The sequence below is a fragment of the Mytilus galloprovincialis genome, chromosome 5 (genome assembly GCF_965363235.1).
Source record: "Mytilus galloprovincialis chromosome 5, xbMytGall1.hap1.1, whole genome shotgun sequence".
Lineage (NCBI taxonomy): Eukaryota > Metazoa > Mollusca > Bivalvia > Mytilida > Mytilidae > Mytilus > Mytilus galloprovincialis.
In genome coordinates, this window is record NC_134842.1 from 8,035,973 (window position 1) to 8,057,175 (window position 21,203).

General features: G+C 32.9%; 1 protein-coding gene across 1 annotated transcript in view; it reads left to right on the forward strand.

The window, feature by feature from the left end:
- LOC143076985 (uncharacterized) overlaps positions 1–16,606 on the forward strand; it is a 31,065-nt gene extending 14,459 nt beyond the window's left edge. Inside the window, exons 3-6 of the mRNA XM_076252877.1 lie at positions 1,351–4,254; positions 6,878–6,968; positions 15,240–15,362; positions 15,856–16,606. Of these exons, the coding sequence (XP_076108992.1) occupies positions 1,351–4,254; positions 6,878–6,968; positions 15,240–15,362; positions 15,856–15,895 (3,158 nt within the window). The 3' untranslated portion in view covers positions 15,896–16,606. The remainder of the gene's footprint in view (positions 1–1,350; positions 4,255–6,877; positions 6,969–15,239; positions 15,363–15,855) is intronic.
- Positions 16,607–21,203: the final 4,597 nt, after the last annotated feature.

Sequence of the window (21,203 nt, forward strand, 5' to 3'; positions counted from 1 at the left end):
TGAAAGATTATGATTTCATCATATCAAGCATGTTTGTATCTACATATTAACTAAATGTCTGCATAATGTAAAGAAGATTGAGAGATCAAATTTGCACGACTTTTAGCTTGCAAAACTGCATGGTGACCCATACTTTTTATTATATTTTTGAAAAGAGCATTTATAAAATTTTCATTTTTGCAAAATATACAAAAAAAAAAAAAAATCTATATGCGGAAATATATACCGATAATACACCTTTTAAAAGTGCTTTAACACATAAAATAAAGACATTAATTTTATTTCAGTACAATCGTATACAGTGTTATGATGTTCCTGACTGATAAGTATGAATAGGTTTTTCCTTAATAGTTATCCCATAAGGACGCGGTGTGTCAGTGTAAGATCATCCCGATGGCCGGAGGCCAGAGGGTGATCTTACACTGACACACCAAGTCCGAATGGGATAACTATTTTACATCCCAGCTGTTTTAGATTAGACGAAAAACCATTTACAATTCATAAAATCTAGTTTAGAACGCCACACAACCATTATAATATACTTTATATATTACTATATGATGTATACCCTTTATGACCCCCTAACACGATGAGTAGATATCAAACAATGTAAACTCGCCCCACTGGTCAATCGGCCCACACTATATCGCCACTTTATGAAAAAAATCGCCCCACTCTTGTAACCGACTTGCCCAACTTTAAAAAAGTGTAAAATCAAATTGAACAATCAGTCTGACAACTCATTTATTTAACAAAAAGGGTTTAAACCCCACTGAGTAAAGGTCTGCCAACTCGCCCCAGTTATAATAATATCTTGCTTCCTTTAAGTATGTTAAATTTCTGTTAGTTCATATCCAGTCGTCCTGGTGAAGTGGTATGTGTCGTGGCTTGATATGCTAAAGGTCTTGAGTTCGAATCCCAGCATATACACTGGATTTGTTCTACGTGAATTTTGATAGATAGTCTATTCCGTATAAATAATTACAAGTTTTGTACTGGATTTGACATTCCCGCCAAAATGTTACAGAACAAAGGAAAGCATGCATAGAAACTTAAACTAGGGTGATCTGGTAGGTGTGATCCGGCTCAGATCACCCCTGTTAGAACAAAGGAGCTGGGATGTAACTATGTAAATAGTTATCAATGTGTTTGTTTACAAAAATAATAGTAACTTTTATTACTGACTTTCTTGGAAATTCCTTTTAATTTTCTGAATTTCCGAATAATTACATACAGATCATGAGTTATACTCGATACAGGTTTATATATTTGAGTTTATATAATATTTAAAACCAATAAAATTAAGTCATATTTACAACAATTGATTTAAGAAAAAAACTTACTTTCCAGGTGATACAGATATACCTTGCCCAGAGGGTTTACACAAATGTGACAATAATCAATGTGTGTCAAGTGATGCCAGATGTAATGGACGTACAGAGTGTGTAGACGGTTCTGATGAGAGTTCGTGTGGGGAAGAAACAACGGAGTCAGACACTACTTCGGTGTTAATAAACTTGTCTTCTAGCTCAACTATTCCTTCACTTACAACAATATCAACAGAAACAACACAATCGTCATTACCAACAGAAACAACACAATCGTCATTACCAACAGAAACAACACAGTCGTCATTACCAACAGAAACAACACAGTCGTCATCACCAACAGAAACAACACAATCGTCATTACCAACAGAGACGACACAGTCGTCATTACCAACAGAAACAACACAATCGTCATTACCAACAGAAACAACACAGTCGTCATTACCAACAGAAACAACACAATCGTCATTACCAACAGAAACAACACAATTGTCACTACCAGCAGAAACGACACAATTGTCAGAACCAACAGAGACAACACAAACGTCAGTACCAACAGAGACAACACAATCGTCAGTACCAACAGAAACAACACAATCGTCAGTACCAACAGAAACAACACAATTGTCAGAACCAACAGAGACAACACAATTGTCAGTACCAACAGAAACAACACAATCGTCGATAACAACAGAAACAACACAATCGTCATTACCAACAGAGACAATTCAATCGTCATTACCAACAGAAACAACACAATCGTCAGTACAAACAGAAACAACACAATCGTCAGTAACAACCCAAACAACTCAAACGTCAGTACCAACAGAAACAACACAATCGTCAGTTCCAACAGAAACAACACAATCGTCATTACAAACAGAAACAACACAATCGTCAGTACCAACAGAGACAACACAATCGTCATTACCAACAGAAACAACACAATCGTCATTACCAACAGAAACAACACAATCGTCATTACCAACAGAAACAACACAATCATCAGTACCAACAGAAACAACACAATCGCCGGTACCAACAGAGACAACACAATCGTCATTCCCAACAGAAACAACACAATCGTCATTACCAACCGAAACAACACAATCATCAGTACCAACAGAAACAACACAATCGTCAGTACCATCAAAAACAACACAATCGTCATTACCAACAGAAACAACACAATCGTCAGTGCCAACAGAAACAACACAATCGTCATTTCCAACAGAAACAACACAATCGTCATTATCAACAGAAACAACTCAAACGTCGGAATCAACACAATCGTCATTACAAACAGAAACAACACAATCGTCCTTACCAACAGAGACAACACAAACGTCATTACCAACAGAAACAACACAACCGTCCGTACAAACAGAAACAACACAATCGTCCTTACCAACAGAAACAACACAAACGTCATTACCAACAGAAACAACACAATCGTCCGTACAAACAGAAACAACACAATCGTCCTTACCAACAGAGACGACACAAACGTCGATACCAACAGAAACAACACAACTGTCCGTACAAACAGAAACAACACAATCGTCCTTACCAACAGAAACAACACAATCGTCGGTACCAACAGAAACAACACAATCGTCAGTACCAACAGAAACAACACAATCATCATTATCAACAGAAACAACACAATCGTCAGTACCAACAGAAACAACACAATCGTCAGTACCAACAGAGACCACACAATCGTCATTACCAACAGAAACAACACAATCGTCATTACCAACAGAAACAACACAATCGTCATTACCAACAGAAACAACACAATCATCAGTACCAACAGAAACAACACAATCGCCAGTACCAACAGAGACAACACAATCGTCATTCCCAACAGAAACAACACAATCGTCATTACCAACCGAAACAACACAATCATCAGTACCAACAGAAACAACACAATCGTCAGTACCATCAAAAACAACACAATCGTCATTACCAACAGAAACAACACAATCGTCAGTGCCAACAGAAACAACACAATCGTCATTTCCAACAGAAACAACACAATCGTCATTATCAACAGAAACAACTCAAACGTCGGAATCAACACAATCGTCATTACAAACAGAAACAACACAATCGTCCTTACCAACAGAGACAACACAAACGTCATTACCAACAGAAACAACACAACCGTCCGTACAAACAGAAACAACACAATCGTCCTTACCAACAGAAACAACACAAACGTCATTACCAACAGAAACAACACAATCGTCCTTACCAACAGAGACGACACAAACGTCGATACCAACAGAAACAACACAACCGTCCGTACAAACAGAAACAACACAATCGTCCTTACCAACAGAAACAACACAATCGTCGGTACCAACAGAAACAACACAAACGTCAGTACCAACAGAAACAACACAATCATCATTATCAACAGAAACAACACAATCGTCAGTACCAACAGAAACAACACAATCGTCAGTACCAACAGAAACAACACAATCATCAGTACCAACAGAGACAACACTGCCTGCAAACACAACCCAATCGTCATTATCTCCATCATCGTCCTTTCTTTCTGAGAAAACGACAGTATTATTAACAACAGAAGCAACACTGTCATTATCGTCAGTACCAACAGAAACAACACAATCATCAGTACCAACAGAGACAACACTGCCTGCAAACACAACCCAATCGTCATTATCTCCATCATCGTCCTTTCTTTCTGAGAAAACGACAGTATTATTAACAACAGAAGCAACACTGTCATTATCTTCAGATACTACGGGGTCCTTATCAACAGCGGAAACAAAAGCGGCGTCACAATCAACAGAGTCAAAAGCATTGTCTTTTCTAACAGATACAACATCATCATCATTAACTACAACGAACAAAGAAGGGGATCGTCCAGATGAGAAAAATGACCAAGGTAAAATATCTTAATATATATTCCATTTCATGTAATTTCACAGGAAAATAATATAACGCTTTTGTGGTATGATTAAAGTAAACAAAATTCTTCACTATTAAATTCTTATATTAGAATATTTGTATTTGTTTACAAGTTTTTTTTATCATTGTGTAACGTGTACACAGGGTAAGTGTGTCTATTTCTATTTAGAATGAGTCCGTTACCAGTTTGATACTGGATGAAAAATGTTCTATTTATAGAATATATAAAAATAATCTTTCTTCAAACATTAACGTCAATGAACCAAAATATGTACAACTGCTCTTTGCAATCTTTAATTCTACTTCTTTAATTCTTCTTTTTATACGCCCGTCAAAATTTTGACGGGACGTATTATGTTATACAAATGTCCGATGTCTGTCCGTCTGTCCGTCTGTCTGTCTGTCTGTCTGTCTGTCCGTCTGTCCGTCCGTCCGTCTGTCTGTCCGGCGTAAACATGTCGCACCGTAACTTGAGAACGACTTAACTAAATTTCATGAAACTTAATATAGTTGTTTCTTATGATGGTCAAATTATCTGTATACCTTTGGGTGAAAATAAGATTTAAATTTTTTGAGTTACGGCACTTTGTAACTAAAACAGGGCGGGGAGGGTTCACATGTCGCACCGTATCTCAAAAACTATTCTTGATTATTGCTTAAAACTTTACACACTTCTCAGTTATATTAATTCTAATATCTGCATACTTTTTGGTGATGATTCAAAATTTCATTTTTGAGTTATTGAGTATTTTGTAAAAAAGGGGGAGGGTATTTTTACATGTCGCGCCGTATCTCAAAAACAATTTATAATTATTGCTCGAAACTGTACACACTTCCTTGTTATAATAATCTTAAGATCTGTATACTTTTTGGTTTGATTCAAAATTTTATTTTAGTGATATTTAGTTTAAAAAAAAAAAGAAAAAAAGGGGGGGGGTCACCTGTTCCGCCGTGTCTCAAAAACAATAAATGGTTATTGCTTAAAACTTTCTCAGAAACTATTTATGATTATTGCATAAAACTTCCACACAAGACGTCGGGCGCATCATGCGCTCATGGCGCAGCTGTTTATTAAATCTATGATACACTGGTACAAATTTGTACTCTTACAAATTTGTCCTGGGTCAGGAACAAACTTGTCCGCATGGTACAATATGTACACTACAAGTTTACACACTTGTCTTTGTTCTGTTGGTACAATTATGTACTTTACAAGGTGGTCACACAGACTCACACTTGTCCTATACGGTACAATACGGTTCAGCTTGTAAACGTACAAGTCCGTATTTCTAACAGGCACCTTTCTGTTCTTTATTACACTTTCTAACAGGCACCAACCTGTTCTTTATTACACTTAGTAATATTATCTAATGTATACGAGCCAGCGATCTCGAACCGTACCGTACCGTACTTCAGGTCTTCATCTTCAAACGTATGACAATCGACCCTGAGCTAGGAATATCTCCTGTTCATATACCCCAATGGTAGCCGTAACATTATTGAAGGAGGGGTGTTCTTCCAAAGTGTCTCATTACTCGTATGACATTTTCCTTTGGAACACCCCTTCACATTTGACCTGACCAAAGTTTACCCGCGAAACATCCAATTTTTTTATACGTTTATTAAAATATCATATAAATATGTAAAATAAGGATTCTTCCGAACTGTAACCAATATAAACAATTTAACCTTAGATACAACATCAACACAATTGCATTACACTTAAAATCAATGTATATAACTTGAAAAAATAATATTTATATGGATTTCGTTTTAAAACAATCTTTCTGCTTTTTTACCTGGAAATGAACGCTATTTTTTATGATTTTTTTTTTTTTCAAACATAACCGAACAACAGGGATGTTGTTAATTACTGATCGACCCCTTTCGTTTTAATATCGACAAAACTCTTATTCAGGATAATCCCTGACTTTCAAAAATGATTTTGCGCATTATCAACGAATTTAAGAATCCTCGCAATGGAAGAAAAGTCTGTACAAGAATTGTATGCGTCCAAATTGCTTCATATATTAACCTTGATCAGAAATACGTCAAAAATTAACTAACTATACCTGAGTTACCCACAATGAAAATAAACATCTTAGGTCAACTTTGAATATATATATAAAGATATAAAAAGCATTATATTTTAATAATTCTTAATTAAGTTCCTGTGCATTGTTGTTGTCTAGTATATAATTGTTATCTGTGTCTGAGTGTTAAAATAATCTTGAGATCTTGAAATCTTATCATGCAGAGTATAATCACACGTGGTTCTTCTTATTGGAATATAAAACCATAACTTTGCAATAAGTCTCGAGCTTTATCTCTACATAAAACTTGTCGAGTGCTATGAGACCCATAGCTATATAATACATGATAATGAGATATTAAATGAAAATATTCCAACGATATACAAGCGTTTTACGCGTTCAGATTGTATTGGATCGAATGAATAATATGTACACATGCTATCATAATATTTTACAGTTTCTATTCGAAAAGTAGATCAAGAGCATTACTTTTCTTAAATTTTATCAATATAATACTATGGTTAATTGATTGATGCATTTTCCGATTGTTTTTCGTTTATTTTACAGATACTCTTGTGATTCTAGCAATTGTTATACCTGTTGTTATTGTGATTGCTTTTGGGGCGTTTGGATTAGTCCGGCTATCCATCGGAATGAGGTAAGTACTAAACAATGAATGTATAAAAAAGAAGATGTGGTATGATTGCCAATGGGACAACTGTTTACAAGAGACCAAATTGACACAGACATTAACAACTGTAGTCACCGTACGGCCTTCAACAATGAGCAAAGCCCATACCGCATAGTCAGCTATAAAAGGCCCCGATATGACAATGTAAAACAATTCAAACGAAAAAACTAACGGCCTTATTTATATAAAAAAATGAACGAAAAACAAATATTTTATCACCGGTATAAGGAAATAATTCGTAAATATAACTCAACATGCAGACATCTTATACGTTCAGGTATTTCACATCCAAAATTTTATGGAAATATTCTTTATAAAGCACAAAAATGTCAGTATTCTCCTCAGAAACTAACAAAACCTTTAAATAGACTTATTAAAAGGGGATATAGTTACGATACTGTTGTCAGGTCATTAAAGATTGCATATTTTGGCTTTAACATTGTGTTACGGCCAGAAATCGCCTTTAAATTGTAGCCAACAAAAGACACAAATCAATAGTAAAATTTAACAATATCTAATATACAAAAGTTTACAAAAGGTATTACACAAATATTACTGTTAACTTAACTGTCAAAATATGAGTCCAATCTGTTATCTTTATCTGTATCCGGAAATCTTTCGGAATCCAGTCTGAATATTATGTTCACTACTAAGGTCACAATCCAGTATGATGTTGTTTGTAGAATAAAAGTGTCAATCCAAATGCTGTGAATACTAATGTCTATCAATGTCTATGTCCAAGTTTAATTATGAGAGTTTAACTTTAGTGTCTGTATATATAGTGTTGTCATGGAAAATTCTAGAACACTCTATAATGGAACATTGTGGAAAATCCTGGAAAGTTACAACGGAAGTTTCTGGAATAACGTAGAAGTTTAAATTACGCATCTTTTATAAGGATCATTCTAGAAAGTTCCAATCATTCCTAAACTGCACAGTTATAAGATTATTTGGTAAACAACTATCAGGCCATACAACACAAATTAGGCCAACATAAATAAACATAATAATTACAATATCATAACACCTCCCCCCTTAAAAGAAGTTTTAGTGTAACAAAAACTTATCATGAATAATATGAACAAAAATACATAATATATACAAAGTGATTTAATAAGCTCTAGATAAAGCATCAGCTATTACATTATCTTTACCCTTAATATGTTTTACAATTACATCATATTCCTGTAACAATAAACTCCACCTAGTCAACCTCTGATTCTTGTTTCTCATTTTATGCATGAAGGTGAGAAGATTATGATCAGTATAAACAAGAATAGGATATACAGTGGGATTCAAATATACATCAAAATGTTGAAGTGCTGACAACATTGCAAAACACTCTTTTTCAATAGTTGAATAATTTTTCTGATGTTTATCTAATTTCTTAGAAAAATATGATATAGGTTTCTCAACATTATCATCTGTCTCTTGATATAAAACAGCTCCAATTCCTACATCGCTTGCATCAACGGCAAGTTTAAATTGTTTTTCAAAATCTGGAGTAATCAGAACTGGACTATTAATTAAAAGTGATTTGCTATTTTCAAAAGCGTTTTGATAACTATTTGACAATTTTCACTCCAGATAAATTTAGAATCTTTTCGTAAAAGATGAGTCAATGGTTGAACCACAGTAGCAAAATTTGAACAAAATTTTCTGTAAAATCCAATCATGCCTAAATATCTCATAAGTTGTTTTCTATTTGTAGGAGGAGGAAATTTGGAAATGGCTTCTACTTAAGCCATAATAGGTTTCACTTGACCTTGGCCAACTGTATGCCCTAAATAATCAACAGTGGCCTGACAAAATTCACTTTTACCAAGATTAACAGTCAAATTTGATTGTGACAATCTATCAAAAGTATCATACACATGTGTTAAATACTGTTCCCAGCTATCACTACATACAATTAGATCATCAATATAAGCATAACAAGTTTAAATCTTTTATAACATTATTGATCATTCTTTGAAATGTAGCTGGTGCACTTTTCATGCCAAACGGCATTACAGTATATTGAAATAAGCCATCTGGTGTAACAAAAGCTGATATTTCACGAGCTCTCTGTGTCAATGGAACTTGCCAATAACCTTTCAACAAATCAAATTTGCTCACAAATTTTGCTTGACCAATGTTATCAATACAATCGTCTATCCTTGGAATTGGATAGGAATCAGATTTTGAGACTGAATTTACTTTTCTGAAATCAGTCACGAAACGAAAAGTTTTATCTGGTTTTGGCACAAGGAGACAAGGAGAGCTCCATTCACTGTTACTCGGCTCAATAATATCATTGTCAAGCATATATTTAATTTCTTTTCTCATAACTTCAAGTTTGAGTGGATTGAGCCTGTAAAGATGTTGCTTAATTGGAGAAGCATCTCCTACATCAACATCATGACAAACAGCAGTGGTTTTGTTTGGCACATCTGGAAAAAGATTTTTAAAAGAAAATACCAAAGTTTTTATTTCTTCTCTACGATCAAAAGACAGATGTGCAAGTTTTGAATCTAAATTTGACAAAATTTCTGAATTTTTCAATCTAACTGTCTCTTCCATAGTTTTACAACTAAAAGTTGGTTCAATTACATCTGGTTTGTCATGATTGTTCTCAAATTTAACCATGCCTAAAGTGGCAACTGGTTTACTATCACATAGTACATTAGTACGCTCAAAATATGGTTTTAACATATTAATATGACACACTCTGTTTTGTTTACGCCGACCTGGAGTTTTTACAATATAATTCAAATCATTGATTTTACTCTCTATTGTATAAGGACCACAATATTTAGCCTGTAAAGGATGTCCAGGGACTGGCAAAAATACAAGTACCTTATCACCAGGCTCAAAAACTCTGTCCCTGGCATCTTTATCATACCAAATTTTCATCTTGCTCTGTACATTTTTTAAGTGTTTCTGAGCAATTTGACAAGCAGTATACAATTTTTCTTTAAATCTAGATACATAGTCTAAAAGATTTAAGTCAGTATGTTCAGTAAGCCACTTTTCCTTAATCAATTTTAACGGTCCCCTTACAGTATGGCCAAATACCAACTCAAAGGGACTAAATCCAAGGGATTCTTGAACAGCCTCTCGGACTGCAAAAAGTAGAAAGTGAACTCCATCATCCCAGTCTCTGTCAAATTGAAGACAAAAAGTTCTAATCATGTTCTTCAATGTTTGATGAAAACGTTCTAAGGCACCTTGAGATTCTGGATGGTACGCACTTGATCTATACTGAGCAATCCCTAACTGGTACACGACTTGCTGAAATAATCCTGACATGAAATTTGATCCTTGGTCGGACTGTATAGACTTAGGAAGTCCTACTAATGTGAAAAATTTGATAAGTGCTTTGACTATAGTAGGTGTCTTGATATTTCTTAGCGGAATAGCCTCAGGAAAGCGAGTGGATGTACACATGATTGTCAATAAATACGCATTTCCAGTTTTGGTCTTTGGTAAAGGTCCAACGCAGTCAATTAAAACTCTGCTGAAAGGTTCATCAAAGGCTGGAATAGGCAGAAGTGGTGCTGGTGGTATTTTCTGGTTAGGCTCACCAACAACCTGGCATATATGGCATGATTTGCAGTATTCTGTGACATCATTTCGAAGTCTGGGCCAGTAGAAATGCTGCAAGATCTTAAGGCAAGTCTTCCTTATACCTAAGTGTCCAGCCAAGGGGGTGTCATGGGCAAGACCAATAATTTCTTGCCTATAAACTTTAGGCACCACCACTTGGTATACCACTCTCCATTCCTCCTCTGGGGTAGCATCAGGAGGCCTCCACTTCCTCATTAAAACGCCGTCTTGATGGTAATAGCATTCGGCCACTTTGTCTGCTTCCTCCTGTGGTTGAGCCCTCTGGCTGAGCTGAAAAACCTCAGGGTCTTTATGTTGTTCTTCGAATAAATTCTTTCGGTCTAATGAATGGCTGTTTACGTCTGGCCATGGCATAATAACATTCTTGTTAACACTAGGTGGTCTTAATATGGCCTTTTCTGAGCTACCAGGACCTTCAATGTCGGCTAGGAAAGTGTCAGAAAGGTCCATGTAATCAAACTTGTCTTCTTGCAAATTCTCATCTTGTTGTTTTCTAGCCATCGCCCTAGTAACAACACAAGCTGGATACAATTCAGCATCATCTTCAGGTGATTTAACATCCACCACTGGTTCACTGGTAACAATTGGTTCAGCAACCACTTTGTTCCTAGCTAGATCATTTCCTAGCAATAATGTAACACCCTCAACAGGGAGATTAGGACGAACACCCACATTAACTGGTCCAGTTATCAAATCTGACTTCAGATAAATACGATGAAGAGGAACATCTATACAACCCAACTCTACACCTTGTAACAAAACGGAGGCACCAACAGAAGTCTTCTCGGACAAAGGCAACACACCTTCTAACAATAAAGACTGAGAAGCTCCAGTGTCCCGTAAAATCTTAATAGGCTGAAGAGTGGTATCATCAACAATAGAAATAAACCCATCAGACATAAAAGGTTTATATTCCTCCATGTAATCACAAAAACTGGACTTAAAAGCCTGACTCGCAGGACATTCCAACGTACTGGTAATATAAGGTGTCGTACAAGCACTGGACTTCGGCTTATTATCTCGTTCATTCTTCTTCTGGAGTCTAAAACAATCAGCCATCAGGTGACCAATCTTCTTACAATAAGCACAAGTCAGTGACTTCTTCTCAAAAGTATCAAATTTTGGACTAGACATATTATAACTGGACTGACTCTTATTCTGTGGAACAGGCTTACTATCAGCATGCTCAGTGCTTTGACTTTTGTAATTTCCACTGGAAGTATTAACATTTTGACCCTTGAAACTTCTTTTATGTGAAAGGGTATAATTATCTGAAATTACAGCTGCACCATGTATTGTCCCAACAGTTTTGTCGTCTAAATGTGTTTTTAAGTCTAAATGAACACATTGTTTGAACTCTTCTAATAACATCAATTGTCTTAGGTTATCAAAATTGTTATCTGTTTTCTTTGAAGTAAGCCATTTATCAAATAGATCTTCTTTTTCTCGAGCAAATTCCACATAGGTTTGTGAATCAAACTTTTTATAACATCTAAATTTCTGTCTATATGCTTCTGGTACTAGCTCATAAGCTTTCAAAACTTCCTGTTTCACCGTGTCATAATCGGAACTTTTTTCTGTTGGAAGTGCGGAGTATATTTCAGCGGCTTTACCCTCAAAAACACTTTGTAGCATTGTAGTCCAATATGGCTTTGGCCAATTCAAATTATGAGCAATTTTCTCAAACTGTGGAAAATATTTATCGACTGTTTTTTCACAAAATCTGGGAACCAAACGTATATTTTTTGCTGCATCAAAATATTCTGATTTCGACTGGACTTTAGTGTTGCTTTCTTCTTTGACCATTTCAATTTTCAGTTTTTCCATCTCTAGCCTTTCTCTCATTTCAAGTTCTTTTAATTTAAATTCATCTTCTTTTTCTTTTTTCTCTATTTCCAACCTTTCCTTCATTTCCAGTTCTGCTTGTTTTAATTTAAATTCATGTTCTTTTAATTTGAGTTCATGTTCTAATTCAAGCTGTTTTAGTTTAAAGGCGTCAACGTTTTCAACCTTAAGATCAAGAGCCTCTTCACCTAAAATTTCTGATTCAACTAATTTGTCTATAACCAAATTTTTTATAACTTGTTTTCTCATAGATACTTTAAAAACTAATTTCAGTTGTTTAGCAAGCAACACTAATTCCTCTTTCTTTAAATTATCAAAACTCTCCAGGTCTGGCGTTTTCAAAAATTTACCAGCATCAAATGCCATTTTGTAGAATTTTGTTGGCTAGTTATAATACAAATACTAAACAAATTTTGAATAAAATATTTTTTAAGATCCCGGACGAGCCCCCAATTTCTGTTACGGCCAGAAATCGCCTTTAAATTGTAGCCAACAAAAGACACAAATCAATAGTAAAATTTAACAATATCTAATATACAAAAGTTTACAAAAGGTATTACACAAATATTACTGTTAACTTAACTGTCAAAATATGAGTCCAATCTGTTATCTTTATCTGTATCCGGAAATCTTTCGGAATCCAGTCTGAATATTATGTTCACTACTAAGGTCACAATCCAGTATGATGTTGTTTGTAGAATAAAAGTGTCAATCCAAATGCTGTGAATACTAATGTCTATCAATGTCTATGTCCAAGTTTAATTATGAGAGTTTAACTTTAGTGTCTGTATATATAGTGTTGTCATGGAAAATTCTAGAACACTCTATAATGGAACATTGTGGAAAATCCTGGAAAGTTACAACGGAAGTTTCTGGAATAACGTAGAAGTTTAAATTACGCATCTTTTATAAGGATCATTCTAGAAAGTTCCAATCATTCCTAAACTGCACAGTTATAAGATTATTTGGTAAACAACTATCAGGCCATACAACACAAATTAGGCCAACATAAATAAACATAATAATTACAATATCATAACAATTGATTCACTGATAGGATCTTTGCATCGGAACTAAACACATTTATTTCTTAAAAAACAGTTGTTGGCATGACACGGGTTATGTTCTTCTCATATATTTTATGATAGTATGATACTAAACCCCTAACGGGAGGGATTGTACCTGATATTCATATGATGAAGACATAATCTTTCAATCAGTTTAATTGAGGTCTGGAGCTGGCATGTCAGTTAACTGCTAGTAGTCTGTTGTTATTTATGTATTATTGTCATTTTATTTATTTTCTTTTGTTACATCTTTTGACATCAGACTCAGACTTCTCTTGAACTGAATTTTAATGTGCGTATTGTTATTCTTTTACTTTTCTACATTGGCTAGAGGTATAGGGGGAGGGTTGAGATCTCATAAACATGTTTAACCCCGCCGCAATTTTGCGCCTGTCCCAAGTCAGGAGCCTCTGGCCTTTGTTAGTCGTGTATGATTTAAAATTTTAGTTTCTTGTGTATAATTCGGAGTTTAGTATGACGTCCATTATAACTGTACTATTATGCATATTTTAGGGGCCAGCTGAAGGACACCTACGGGTGCGGGAATTCTCGCTACATTGAAGACCCATTGGTTGCCTTCGGCTGTTGTTTGCTCTATGGTCGGGTGGTTGTCGCTTTGACATATTCACCATTTCCTTTCTCAATTTTATGTAACACATAAACAAACGACAACCACTGATGTGTATTTTTTATGTCATACTTTGCTATTGCCTGGTAGTTTGGCGATCTGTTAAAAAAAATTTACCACCACCTGAAAAAAATGGGCTTTCTGTTTTTTAGAGCTGTATCATGATCACTATGGAGGCTTTTCTAGTTTTTGTAGGTCAATATCTCTACTTGCAGACTGTTAGTTCAAAGTAGTATACCAAGATCAAATAATTCGAAGCAATTTAACATATAATATTAAATACTATAAAAATTATATTCGATCCGATTTTGATAAAATGAATATAACGCAAAGATAAACAGATGTAAAAAGGTATAATGACATTTCCAAAACCGATTAGAGTAGAGAAATATTTCACGAGACTGTCATTTGAAGATCGTAAAATATAAATTATTTCCGATTCTGCCAATTTAGAGTCAAAACAGAAAGATTGAATTGAATTTCTAGAGATGAGATGGAAGCCATTGTGATGGGTGCTCCTCGTCAATTAGAAACGTGTTTCACTATCTGTTTGAGTGCCACTTTGAAATTGTTTAAAATATAAGCAATAAATATAGTTATATTGCTACAAGTATGCATATCGAAGTGTGAAAGAACTGCTTTCATTTGACAATGTTAGAACCAAGAAGAACTTATCACTTTTCATTAAAAAAACAGTTAAATAGTATAACTATACTCTTAATTGTAGGATAATGGTAACATTTTTTTCTGTGGCAACCCTATAATTATGTTATTTGCCTCGTGTTACATATTTATATGAGTAAGAGTATTTCAAAATAAAGTGCTATTGTTGTTGTTTTTGACTACCATTGAGACATGTGTTTAGTTAAGTATGTTTGTTCCGTAATACATGTATTTTTTACTAAAGTCGGTTCTGAAATCGATAGCCTAGATATGAAAACTGTAAATAAAAAATCGATAAAGCAGATCAAGTTTCTTTAAAATTAGAAGCAGAAGGTGTGTGAGTGAACGAATGAGTATTTAAATACGCGTCATCTCAATTTTTAGCAGCCCGAGTTTTTTACATTGTTAAAATATCATTTTTTTCAGCGATACTGGAACACATAGTTCAATAGAGAAAGGAATAAACTGGTCAAGAGCTGATCCGCTTATTAGAACTAGTGAATCGTGGGCACATAATGGTTCACTTCCAACACGTTTTAATTCTTCATCGTAAGTTTAATCACTTAATAATCTAAGTGAATGGTTGCTTACATAATGTATACTAAAAGTTATACAAATGTATACAAAAAGTTATACAAATGTATACAAAAAGTTATACAAATGTATCAATGAAATCTTGTTATTTGTATTGGATAATTTATAACGAAGATTCTCTAGTTATGAAACTTTATGGCATATTTTATTTGCTGAGAGACCATACAATGTGCAGCAAGTTATACGTATTCCTAAAGTCATGATATAATATAACTTTATACATTAATTTATAAACCTTAGATATTATCTTTGAGATAATTTGGTTATTGTACAAGGCTTTAAGAACATTAAAATCCAATGTCTTCTTATGTTATATACATGCTTATAAATACTGTACTCATACCTTTGATGATTTTTTCAATTTAAAAAAATTCGTTTAAATAGCATTTTAAATTTCATTTCAGATGTTCATTTTCACAGTTTACGTGTAAACGTACTTTTTTTTTAGATTTTGTTTTAAACAGAAACTATCAGAATCGATGCTTTAAACCAACAGCGAGAACAAGGTGCTGGATTTGGTTCCCAAATGTGATAACATCTTGGTGCGTTTAGATTCCTCTGTTAAAATGGATCTTGATCAGTTAAAAAGAGAAAAACGAGGCTGAACTAATTTGATTAAAGAATATCTAGAGGAATACAAAATATATAGCTTCAAGACAAAAGAACAGTAAAAGTCATGGATATTCGATACTTGAACGATTTTATACATATGTCATATGAATATGAATCCAGCTTTTGTTATTCTAAAAGTTTAGAGCTTTTTTTTTACTACAAAGGTGAAGTGTATATGTCGACAATAAGGCAACCAAACTATATCAACTTTTAATATAAATACTTTGAAAATACAGTTGACTATGGAATGCTTGTATGTCATGATACTTTAGCATGAGACAAAACAAATAGTAAATAAATAAAACGAAAAACTTCAAACATATTGCAACACAACCATTTTATTTCCCACTGACTATGTGAACAGCCGGCTGTTTCTGAATAAGTTTTTTCTAAAGTTGTGATCTAACAAAATAAAACAAAGAACACAACCGAAGTTTGTCACACCTCAATGCTCGATACCGTGCTCATCTCTTAGTTCTTTCATTTTAAAGGTATTTCGTAGCAGTCATGTCCTTTTTGTAGGCATTGTTATAGCAACAGATCTGTTATTCACATCATGGAAAGGAAGTTTTTTTATCTATTTTCTTAGGAACAAATCTAGTTATGTACAATTTAAATACAATTTAAAAAGTAATTAAACAATATTATATCAGCTAATTGTCAATTTATTTTGTTTGGCGGCAGATTCTTACACACACTGAAGTATCCTCGGAACAAGGTACATTGTATTGACAAACAAAACTGTACTATAGTAAAAACTTCTACCGTAGATGCTTAGGCTTTAGTTGGTTTATTTTATAACAATTTATTGCTTGTTATTAGTAATTTTTTTCGTCGTTTGTTATATTGGATATGGTTTTGTTTGGGTTTAATATACTTTAGAATTATCCCTACATATCGCTTTTCTCTTCTGTTATTCCTTGGTGAAGGAAACTATTACTCCCAATCCATTATTGACAGATTCAGACACTTGGTGATTGAAAAAATATACAAAATTAGGGGTGATCTCAAAACTGTCGATTGTTAGATGACAATTTGCAACGATTGATTACTCCTTTCTCTTTTTAACATATTAAAATTCAAGTGAAGTTGTTTAGTTGGTACATGTATGCTCGTGATGAAAATTGTTGGAAAGCAAAACCTATAAAACTGTCCAATGCTTACAAATGAACATGCATTTATCACTACAAACTCCTCAGAGTCTGAATTGACCAGTTTTTGAGCTCGACCAGTAAAATCGAGCACACATTTTACTCGACTAGTCTCGACATTGTCTCGACTGTACTTAACTGTACTTAAGTGTACTCGACTAGGTGTCGACTTTACGTAATTAGTCTGATTCAGTACTTGATGATCTTTGTGTAGTCTGAAATGGTCTTGACCAAGGCTCGACCTGTCTCGACTCAGTCTCAACCAGTCTCGACCTGTCTCGACTAGTCTTGACCTTCAAATTTAGTTTTGACTGGTGTAAATCAGCCCATCTAACTAAATTAAATATTGATCTTACAAAATTCAAGCTTATTAGGTAGTTTGATTTATTGCTGTGAAATGAAAGAATTTAATTTTACAATGTGTAAAATAAAAAATTATTATATAAAAATTCAGATAGGCATCTCTAATTTTTTTTATAACTTTTTCAAATCAACTTGGATTTTCATCAAACTATGCAGATATCTTAGATATATATCAAGCTTACAGAATCCCATTTCATTTAGTTTTTTGTTGTATTGCTGTAAAATTTAAGAATTAAAGTAATTTTGGTAAAAAAAGGCTAGGATTTGCAATTTTGGACAAAATAGAGATATTACACTTTAATTTTTTTAATTACTTTTTCAAATCAACTTGGATTTTTATCAAACTATGCAGCTATCTTACATGTATATCAAGCTTACTGAATCCCATTTCATTTAGTTTTTTGTTGTATTGCTGTAAAATTTAAGAATTAAAGTAATCTTGGTATAAAAAGCTAGGATTTGCAATTCGGACAAAATAGAGATAGTACACTTTAATTTTTTTAATAACTTTTTCAAATCAACTTGGATTTTCATCAAACTATGCAGCTATCTTACATATATATCAAGCTTACTGAATCCCATTTCATTTAGTTTTTTGTTGTATTGCTGTAAAATTTAAGAATTAAAGTAATCTTGGTATAAAAAGCTACTGGATTTGCAATTCGGACAAAATAGAGATAGTACACTTTAATTTGTTTAATAACTTTATCAAATCAACCTGGATTTTCATCAAACTATGCAGCTATCTTACATATATATCAAGCTTACTGTATCCCATGTCAATTAGTTATTTGTTGTATTGCTGTCAAATTTAAGAATTTAATTAATCTAGGTAAAAAAAGCTAGAATTTGCAGTTCGAACAAAATAGAGATAGTACACTTTAATTTTTTTTATAACTTTTTAAATCCAACTTGGATTTTATTGAAACTATATAGCTATCTTGGTGATGTATTCTTCTTACTGAATCCCATATTGTTATAAAGTTTGTTGTATTGCTGTCAAATTTAAGAATTAATTTAATCTAGGTAAAAAAAAAGCTAGGATTTGCAGTTTTGACAAAATAGAGATGGTACACTTTATTTTTTTTCATAACTTTTTCAAATCAACTTAGATTTTCATCAAACTCTACAAATATCTTTGCAATATATTGATCTTACTGAATCATAGGTTGTTATTTTGTTTGGTGTATTTCTGTCAAATTTAAGAATTTAATTAACCTAGGTCAAAAAGCTACGATATTAGAAATATATCTTTTCTCATAATTTGGGAAAAAGTATATAAAATATTAATATATTCCTTTAATGTTTTATTCCTTTTGATATACACTATATAAATATATCAAAAAGGGATGAAACATTAGAAATTATTAAAATAGTTCTTCTGATTTGTGGTGATTTATAAAGCAATACCTTCTGCTTGGGGCAAACTTATTAAAAAGATCACATCTACCAGAGAGTTTTAAATTCTAAATAACATTTATTCAAAGTTGCAACATCCTGTTAAATCTAAATCGCAGGGCTTTTAATTCACTAGATAAGTAATACACGAGTTTAAGAAAAGTAGGGCTTTCTTTTTACCTGTAAAACTCACGTGTACTGATGTAATTAAATCATAGTGTCATGTCATTAAATTTGACAAAAAAATATTTTAAAACTTCATAACAACCTTGGATTTAGTAAGATCACCAAGGTAGCTATATAGTTTTAATAAAATCCAAGTTGATTTGAAAAAGTTAACAAAAAGCTAAATGAAATGGGATTCAGTAAGCTTGATATATATGTAAGATAACTGCATAGTTTGATGCAAATCCAAGTTGATTTGAAAAAGTTATTAAAAAAATTAAAGTGTACTATCTCTATTTTGTCTGAATTGCAAATCCTAGCTTTTTATACCAAGATTACTTTAATTCTTAAATTTTACAGCAATACAACAAAAAACTAAATGAAATGGGATTCAGTAAGCTTGATATATATGTAAGATAACTGCATAGTTTGATGCAAATCCAAGTTGATTTGAAAAAGTTATTAAAAAAATTAAAGTGTACTATCTCTATTTTGTTCAAACTGCAAATTCTAGCTTTTTTGACCTAGATTAATTTAATTCTTAAATTTTACAGCAATACAACAAAAAACTAAATGAAATGGGATTCAGTAAGCTTAATATATATGTAAGATATCTGCATAGTTTGATGAAAATCCAAGTTGATTTGAAAAAGTTATTAAAAAACTTAAAGTGTACTATCTCTATTTTGTCCGAATTGCAAATCCTAGCTTTTTATACCAAGATTAATTTAATTCTTAAATTTTACAGCAATACAACAAAAAACTAAATGAAATGGGATTCTGTAAGCTTGATATATATGTAAGATAACTGCATAGTTTGATGCAAATCCAAGTTGATTTGAAAAAGTTATTAAAAAAATTAAAGTGTACTATCTCTATTTTGTCCGAATTGCAAATCCTAGCTTTTTATACCAAGATTACTTTAATTCTTAAATTTTACAGCAATACAACAAAAAACTAAATGAAATGGGATTCTGTAAGCTTGATATATATGTAAGATAACTGCGTAGTTTGAAGCAAATCCAAGTTGATTTGAAAAAGTTATTAAAAAAATTAAAGTGTACTATCTCTATTTTGTCTGAATTGCAAATCCTAGCTTTTTATACCAAGATTACTTTAATTCTTAAATTTTACAGCAATACAACAAAAAACTAAATGAAATGGGATTCAGTAAGCTTGATATATATGTAAGATAACTGCATAGTTTGATGCAAATCCAAGTTGATTTGAAAAAGTTATTAAAAAAATTAAAGTGTACTATCTCTATTTTGTTCGAACTGCAAATTCTAGCTTTTTTGACCTAGATTAATTTAATTCTTAAATTTTACAGCAATACAACAAAAAACTAAATGAAATGGGATTCAGTAAGCTTAATATATATGTAAGATAGCTGCATAGTTTGATGAAAATCCAAGTTGATTTGAAAAAGTTATTAAAAAACTTAAAGTGTACTATCTCTATTTTGTCCGAATTGCAAATCCTAGCTTTTTATACCAAGATTACTTTAATTCTTAAATTTTACAGCAATACAACAAAAAACTAAATGAAATGGGATTCAGTCAGCTTGATATATATGTAAGATATCTGCATAGTTTGATGAAAATCCAAGTTGATTTGAAAAAGATATAAAAAAAATTAAAGATGCCTATCTGAATTTTTATATAATAATTTTTTTTTACATATTGTAAAATTAAATTCTTTCATTTCACAGCAATAAATCAAACTACCTAATAAACTTGAATTTTGTAAGATCAATATTTAATTTAATTAGATGGGCTGATTTACACCAGTCAAAACTAAATTTGAAGGTCAAGACTAGTGGAGACAGGTCGAGACTGGTTGAGACAGAGTCGAGACTAGTCGAGACAGGTCGAGACTAGTCAAGACAGGTCGAGACAGGTCGAGCCTTGGTCAAGACCATTTCAGACTACACAAAGATCATCAAGTACTGAATCAGATTAATTAAGTAAAGTCGAGACCTAGTCGAGTACACTTAAGTACAGTTAAGTACAGTCGAGACAATGTCGAGACTAGTCGGGTAAAATGTGTGCTCGATTTTACTGGTCGAGCACAAAAACTGGTCAATTCAGACTCTGAGGAGTTTGTA